The sequence below is a fragment of the Microsporum canis genome, genomic scaffold, assembly GCF_000151145.1.
Source record: "Microsporum canis CBS 113480 supercont1.2 genomic scaffold, whole genome shotgun sequence".
NCBI lineage: Eukaryota > Fungi > Ascomycota > Eurotiomycetes > Onygenales > Arthrodermataceae > Microsporum > Microsporum canis.
In genome coordinates this window covers 3,212,986-3,219,951 of record NW_003299168.1, presented here as the reverse complement: position 1 = coordinate 3,219,951, position 6,966 = coordinate 3,212,986, and the positions used below count along the sequence as shown (strand labels likewise).

Sequence of the window (6,966 nt, the reverse complement as noted above, 5' to 3'; positions counted from 1 at the left end):
CCGCAAAGAAAAGCAGATGAAAAAGAAGAACACAAACGAAACACGAGGAGGGAACGGGTACAATCATTCATCCTTTCACAGGCTGTTCCTCCTCTGCCAGACTCATAAGAAACTTCCACTGTTCTGCTGTAACGGGTGAAACGCTCAGGCGTGATTGTTTGACCATCTGCAGATTCTCCAGCGCACAGCCTGGCTTTGCGTGTGATTTGATATCTGCCAGTGTTATCAAATTTTTGAACTTGCTTCGAAACTGAACATGGACCCAATCCCACTTTGGGTTATCACGGTTTGATTTTGGATCATAATATGGGTGGGCAGGATCAAAGGCGGATTCTATATCATGCACATTAGCCAAAACCTCAACACTTCATTAATACAAGGGTTGGTGGCAATACCGTCAACTGAGCTCTCTCGAACGATTTCCATCGTGCCTGCAATTCCTGGAACCTTGCAGTTGGAATGATAGAAAAAGGCGAGGTCTCCCTTCTTCATTGCGCGCATATGGTTTCTTGCTATAGTGGCCGGTTAGCAAGAAGCAAGCTCCATTGTAACGCTGTGAATCCGCTTACCGGCTGCATTCCTGACACCTGGGTCCATATCATTAGCCTAAGATCAAGTATAATATAAAGAATATTTTATGTACCATCCCATCCTTCCGGTTCAGTAGCAGCCCGCAAGTCATCAATCGAAAACTTGACGTCTACACCCTTTTCAAGTCTTGTCTCTGGCTCGGCTTTCATAAGCCAATATGATCTATCACCCTTAGATTCATTCGCATTGCTAGAACCCTTGGGCTCTGCATCCGTGGTAGCTGTAATCATAGCCTCCGCTTCGTCCACGGTAGCTCTGATATTTGACTTTTTGCCAGGTCGACCTTTCTTATCTCTAGGAACAGATTCAGAGGCTTCCTTCGAGCTTTCGTCAGCTATTGCAAATCTCATTAGTATATTGAGCTATTATATAGAATACTCTGTATTACAGCCTGGGTACCACCGATAAAAACTCAGAAGCACCTAATAACAAGCCGGAACGATGAATTCGGAAGAAATGAAAAAAATCAAGTTGCCAACAATGGGTATTAATAGTATTTAATAGACGAACCTCGACTCGCTTTGATTGCATCAAGCTTTAGTCTTGTGCTCTTTGGACGCTTTTTAGCAGCAGCGACAGCATCATTTGCAATGGCTGCCTTTAAAGACGTTGCTACGCGCTTTGGGCGAGTCGATGCCACTGTCTCTTTTACAGCTCGAACTGTGCTATTACGGCGTTTTCTGGGATTCTCTGATACCATGGGGTTTTCTGCTTTCTCTGCAGAACTAGGCATTGTGAATGTAGAGGGAAAAAAAGGTAAATGAAACAGAAAAATAAGTCAATATAAGGCCAAGTAAGAGCTATGGAAGAAGAAAAACAAGAAAAATAACGGGGTTCTGGATAATATCATAACCAAACGGCGTCTTCAGCAGGAGTCGCAGGTTGCAAATATACGAGCATCACGTGATATAACGAAACGTCGGCTCTATGGTCATTTTGAATAGGGGGTTTGGATGATTGAGAAAAGGGAATATGGTATATACAGCTGGACCTTGATAATACGTTATATTCAGTTCAAAATTTGTCTAGAAAACAACGCGATACGGTATCTACTAGGACTCTAAAATCAAGTATATACTTCACCCAATAAGCAGGATACATAGATGTTTGGGGGCCCTCCTCAGTAAATATTGCCCGAATACTATGAAAAGAGCTGCTGGAGCTACCCGGGAAACAATGGAGAGCCATCGATTTGCCCATCTGGTGGAAGTGGGCACTTCACGGGGGACGTTTAAGTGAATGCACAGCTGCTTCATAGACTCTAATGTAGCGAGTCAGATACTCAAGGGAGGTTGGAAATTGAGTTGAGATGGCGTTAGTCGTGTATGTTACAAATCTTATGACTGTATTGGTAAGGGCCGGTCTGGTGAAAGGGAAGGGGTTACTCAGTCATTGGATTTTCTGGGGTTCTCAATCGTAGAATATCCAGCTTGCGGGCTGAATTCGTTCACTCCGGGTAGGCCTTTGGGTGATTTTCCAATAAAGACTGTAGTCCAATTGCAGTTAGTTTAAAGCTTTTTTATAAGGAAAAAACTCCAACCCGCATGTATGAAATATTATTTACCTCGTTGAAATAGAGCATAGCTTGTGTATAATAGGATAGGTAGCGCAACTATTGTCGCGCTCCATCTAATGAAACAAGAATGTAAGTTAGTCGCAGATTTGATAGTACTGGGAATTGACTGATTTTCGCTGGAATGTAACAGCTCACCTTCGCGCAGCAGATTTGTACTGCTTCGTTTGCTTTATATCTGGCTGCCTTGAACCTCCACGCCCGCCCATCCGTCCTAGTTCCTGCTGAGTCCGAACAATACGGGACTTTGGGGGTGGGAGATTGGCATTGGAGGTTTGTTTTGACTGGCTTATGGCTTTTGCTAGCTCAGAAGCTGGTGTTCTCTTTTTGCCAGATGACATGGAGGAGGTTCTCGACTAGAAGAGGTGGTGTATAATGCGTCGTCCACAACTTGACAACCAGAGGTCTGCCTAGCTTCGTGTTGACTCTCGTAATATCTGGTATCTGGTATATAGCTTAATTCCTTTTATTCCTTGTGTCTGCTTTATTGCTGCCGGTATTTTCAGCGCTTGTCAATTGCGGTTCGATTTCGAGGAGGATCGGTCGTTTTTAGGTGGTGATGGCTTCGAATCTCGTTGACTTTGGTGACGATGTAATTATTTTTTGAAGAGAATGCCGAATGAGGCACCTTCCTTTTGCTATATGTAATCGGTTATGTATCTGAATGATGAAAATTGGTGATGTTTTGGGTTGGTGTTGACTTTGGTGAGGTGCGCCTTAGTAATCGATATTCAAGCTTGGCTACTATTTAGTTGCATGTACCACAGACGTCATAGAAGAGATATAAAGAGGTCGGTAATCAGTCCGAGCATTCAATGTGTATACCTCAATTGACCACAGTATTTGTTCTATATTAATATATGCAAGGTCCTGTCTACATTATTTCAACAAAACACAAGGGTCTTACGATGCTCCTCTCACAACTTGAAAGACATATAAGAGTAGGAGTTTTCAAGCACCTGTTAAGAGGGTTTCTAGGAATATCGTTTGCACCTGTTGCCAGCAACAGGGCACAAGCATCGAGCGGAGAAGGCGAGGTAACAGGGCCATCCATCACGCCTCGCTTGGCTGCAGAACTGGAGCGTCGGTGGCTGTCGAAGGGTCGACGGTTTCGGCGGGCGACCATCTGGTGAAAGACAGTGGCATGATGATATACTCTTCACCATGCTGATTGACACGGCCAGTATGCGTCCACCCACCCTTATCTGTGTACGGACGACGGAGGTCTGGGTAGGCGAGCTCAGACGAGTCGGCCAGCCGACCCATCGTCTCAGCCTCCACTGCTGTTGGAAATTGGGAGTAGAACTGGCGGCTATGATCTACCAGGTCGACCTCGACCTCTGGGGTGAAGTCTGGCGCCAACGCTGCCGCTGCCATCTCTAGCAGTATGGTGACTGCCATTTCGTCTTCTTTGCTCAAACGGGGTGGTGTTTGGGGTACCTCGGTTGTTTTACCCGTTTCATCAGTAATGGTGATGGTCGGGATCGTTGGTAATGCGGGTGGTGCAACTGAAATAAGAAGACAATGTCAGCCTAACAGACCAACTCTTCGCTGGTTTTTGACAACTACACTTACTGGTCTCTTTTCCATTATCCGGCTTGACCAGCTCTGGGCTCTCTAGTTTTGGGTCTTCTAGCTTTGAAGTATCTGTCTTTGGTTCTGTCTTTGGCTCTGGCTGTGGCTCTAGCTTTGGACTTTGTTTTATAGATCCCTTAGATGCCGGAGTATCCTTCTTAACGGCCTTTTTCCTAGGTTTAGCTTTCGTCATAGGCTTTGTAACTTTGTTGAGTTCGGCCTCCTTCGCTTTCAGAGTGGGTTTTCTTGTGCGGCCAGATGCGCGGCTGGCGGATTTCATGTCGGGCTCCATTTTTGTAAAGGGGTACTCTGATCGGGTGTTCGATTTGAGATAACAGAGATTGTATGGCCACAACTTCAGAATGAGATGGAAGAGGGGATATCTTCCCTCAGGCGAATGCTTGGAGGGGGGAAAAATAGTAACTGGTCGGCTAGGGTCAAGGGATGGCAGAGGGAGCTGGCAACGAAGACGAGGTTCCTAGCCGGGAAGGTCCTGAGTACAGTGGAGGATATAGGTGATATTTATATCCATCTAGCTCAATTAGAGAGTTTTTAGCAAAATATAGGCCTGAATGAATAATAGGACTGTGTTGTATTAATTAGAAACATCTAACGTTATTGGAATGTGAGATGGAAGATTGAATAGCGGGTCACTCGAACAAATATAAATAAATAGATAACTTCAGTAACACGCAGAACTTCTTTGTTGCCTGCAATAGTTATAAATGCGTTTGTGAATAGGCAAAGCTCATAGTTTGCACAAACTATGTCTTTTGTTGATATCCTTGGGCCTTTCTTCCTATACCGGGATTAAACGTGGAGGGATAGCCATGAAGGAGGAGATTCCCTTTAAGCCTGGCTTGGAAGTGCAGGGAATTAATGAAGTGTTGCATTATTTTGAAGCTTACCTTTTCTCTCTCACACACGTTCTTGGCCATGGTATGTTTGGGATTTGTTTGTAAGTGACAAGTTGTAGCAGTAGATGTGGCTTTAGCGTTCCAGTAGACACTCTCTATCATGGTTAATCTAGATGTTTTGCGCATGCTCTATTGTTTGGCAGAAAAGAGTTGAATATGGCTAGTTTATAAAGATCGTAAGGGTTCTTATAGCTTCTTATACCATCCGTTGCTCCTATAGGGGCTATTGGGTATGTTTGATATATGACTGATAGGGTCCATATCTTTCTTTCTTTCAATACACCGTAGAAGGTATCCATTTCAGTATAGCCTGTCATGCGAGTATAGGAATAGCCATCCAAGGGAATATAAATCACTTTCGTACTCCGTGCCATCCCGGTTAAACGGAGTCGTTCAACTACTTTGGAGGATTCAGTGACTTTGCGAGACTTTGACCTTCTGTTGTAGGACGACGCTAAAGAAACACCGAAACTCTTACTATGGCTTTTAACTTAAGGTAGAATCCTGTAATATATTCTATATCCATATAGAATATCGTTGTTACAAGACCATTTCGGATGAAGATTCGATGGAAGAACGAGTAGAAAATTGTAATCCAAGTTGATCTCGTTCGTTGCGGTTCGAAGAAGAGAAAAATGGTAATGATGACTAATCAAACATATTATTACGTAACACCGCGATATCTGGTCTTTCTACGCAAAACAAACGATAGAAACTCGGTGCTATTTAATACACTGTTAAAGGCGAATCTCAAGAGCCTTCATCAGGTCTTAATTCGGTTCCTGTACATAGCTGATAGACGTTGACTTTCATTTTCGACCCTTCTATACGGCCAGCTATAATGAGGCTTGTTGCAGCTCTCCAGCTAGGGCTACTTGCTCTAGCGGCTCCAGGACTATGCGCTTCGTCTGGATGGGGATTTACCGATGGCTCGCTGTCTCTTCATCAAAAGGGGGCTGGAATAGGTGGTAGTCAAAAGCAGAAGTATGTTTTTCCCAGCCATTGAAATTACTGGTAGTATATATGGTGTTGTATAACTCTCGTCTAACACTTGTTCTAGGTTGGCCCAAGACAAGCCATTAACCAAGCCGATAACACTTAACGATGCGAGCACATTAAAGCTTCTCTTAACAATACAGGAAGATCAAGTTGCAGCAAGGCCTCACCAAGCCTTCTTGACTCTTAGAGAAAGCGAATCCGGCCTTGACATCTCATACCCACTCACCGTCAAGGGAAGTGGAAAGGCTGTCGTCGAATTAGTACGCCGAAATATTCAAAAACACTCTGGTTCTGTCTCGATGAGTTTCTAACGTGTGACTGCTTTAGAATCACAAGGACATTCCAGTCCAATTTCTCACGACCAATACTCCTGTTGAAGCTTCTTTGCTGATTGCTTCTTTTGGGTCTTCGAACGGATATTATCAACCCGTCTTTAAGATATCTATCGACCACAATCCAGACACTCCTCTACCCTCCTCAGTCGCTCTCCGATATGGCAAACTGGAGGAAATTCACCATACATTCAGAGCAGACCCCCGCAGCCCGCCCATAATCATCTCCTTAGTCTTTGTCCTTGCCGTTTTAGCTACACTACCACTTCTAGCAATCTCCGTGAGTTATAACATCCTACCTTGGCGACTAGGGGAGAAATCCCTCTTTTGAAAAGAAGAATACTGACAAGTCAAACAAAGTGGTTGTATCTAGGTGCCAACGTCAACCATCTCTCCGTGGCACTGAAATCCGCCCCTCTCCCCCATATAGTTTTTGTTGGGTCAATTATTGGACTCGAGTTGACCTTCTTTATGTACTACACAAGCTGGAATCTGTTCCAGACTCTCCCGGTCGCTATAGCAATCGGTGTTGTGTCTGTCATAAGTGGAAGCCGTGCACTAGGAGAAGTGCAACAGAGACGGCTTGCTGGTCATCGATAGAGAACTACTTGGCATACTTTTATATGCTACAAGAAAATATGGGATTTATATTGATTTCCCCTGATCCAGGAGCCATGGCTTTCGTGCTGACATTGTACACTACATCAATTTCCATGCAAAGGTCCTAGATAAATTCGAAAGTAGAAACACGCATCGATCTTCTATTCCTTTTCAATCCTGCCGTTTCAGCCTTGAGGCTACCGTATAAAATAAACGTTAAATATCAGTGACATCACCAGATTTCTTTCCCTGCATAACATCTTCACCAGCGCAACGTGAACAGCAAGCAGATACCAGCATCTATCCCTTCACATATACTCCAATGGGCTCGTCGGCTTCGAGCAGCGCGTGCCGCGCACAGCAGCATCTCATCGTCATA

The 6,966-nt window shown here is 44.3% G+C and overlaps 4 protein-coding genes across 4 annotated transcripts; 1 reads left to right on the top strand and 3 right to left on the bottom strand.

The window, feature by feature from the left end:
• Positions 1 to 67: 67 nt before the first annotated feature.
• Positions 68 to 1,324, bottom strand: MCYG_02665 (thymocyte nuclear protein 1; the record flags this gene model as incomplete). Its single annotated transcript, XM_002849685.1, has 5 exons — positions 68 to 333; positions 396 to 512; positions 570 to 587; positions 644 to 925; positions 1,102 to 1,324. 5 exons carry the CDS (start codon positions 1,322 to 1,324, stop codon positions 68 to 70), a joined length of 906 nt encoding a protein of 301 aa, XP_002849731.1.
• Positions 1,325 to 1,976: 652 nt separating this feature from the next.
• Positions 1,977 to 2,505, bottom strand: MCYG_02664 (uncharacterized protein; the record flags this gene model as incomplete). The annotated part of the gene is made up of 3 exons (XM_002849684.1): positions 1,977 to 2,077; positions 2,156 to 2,220; positions 2,303 to 2,505. 3 exons carry the CDS (start codon positions 2,503 to 2,505, stop codon positions 1,977 to 1,979), a joined length of 369 nt encoding a protein of 122 aa, XP_002849730.1.
• A 712-nt stretch (positions 2,506 to 3,217) lies between these two features.
• MCYG_02663 (uncharacterized protein) lies at positions 3,218 to 4,031 on the bottom strand (the record flags this gene model as incomplete). Its single annotated transcript, XM_002849683.1, has 2 exons — positions 3,218 to 3,672; positions 3,740 to 4,031. The coding sequence occupies 2 exons, from the start codon at positions 4,029 to 4,031 to the stop codon at positions 3,218 to 3,220; spliced, it is 747 nt and encodes a 248-aa protein (XP_002849729.1).
• Positions 4,032 to 5,497: 1,466 nt separating this feature from the next.
• MCYG_02662 (conserved hypothetical protein) lies at positions 5,498 to 6,587 on the top strand (the record flags this gene model as incomplete). Its single annotated transcript, XM_002849682.1, has 4 exons — positions 5,498 to 5,640; positions 5,717 to 5,915; positions 5,983 to 6,267; positions 6,348 to 6,587. The coding sequence occupies 4 exons, from the start codon at positions 5,498 to 5,500 to the stop codon at positions 6,585 to 6,587; spliced, it is 867 nt and encodes a 288-aa protein (XP_002849728.1).
• Positions 6,588 to 6,966: the final 379 nt, after the last annotated feature.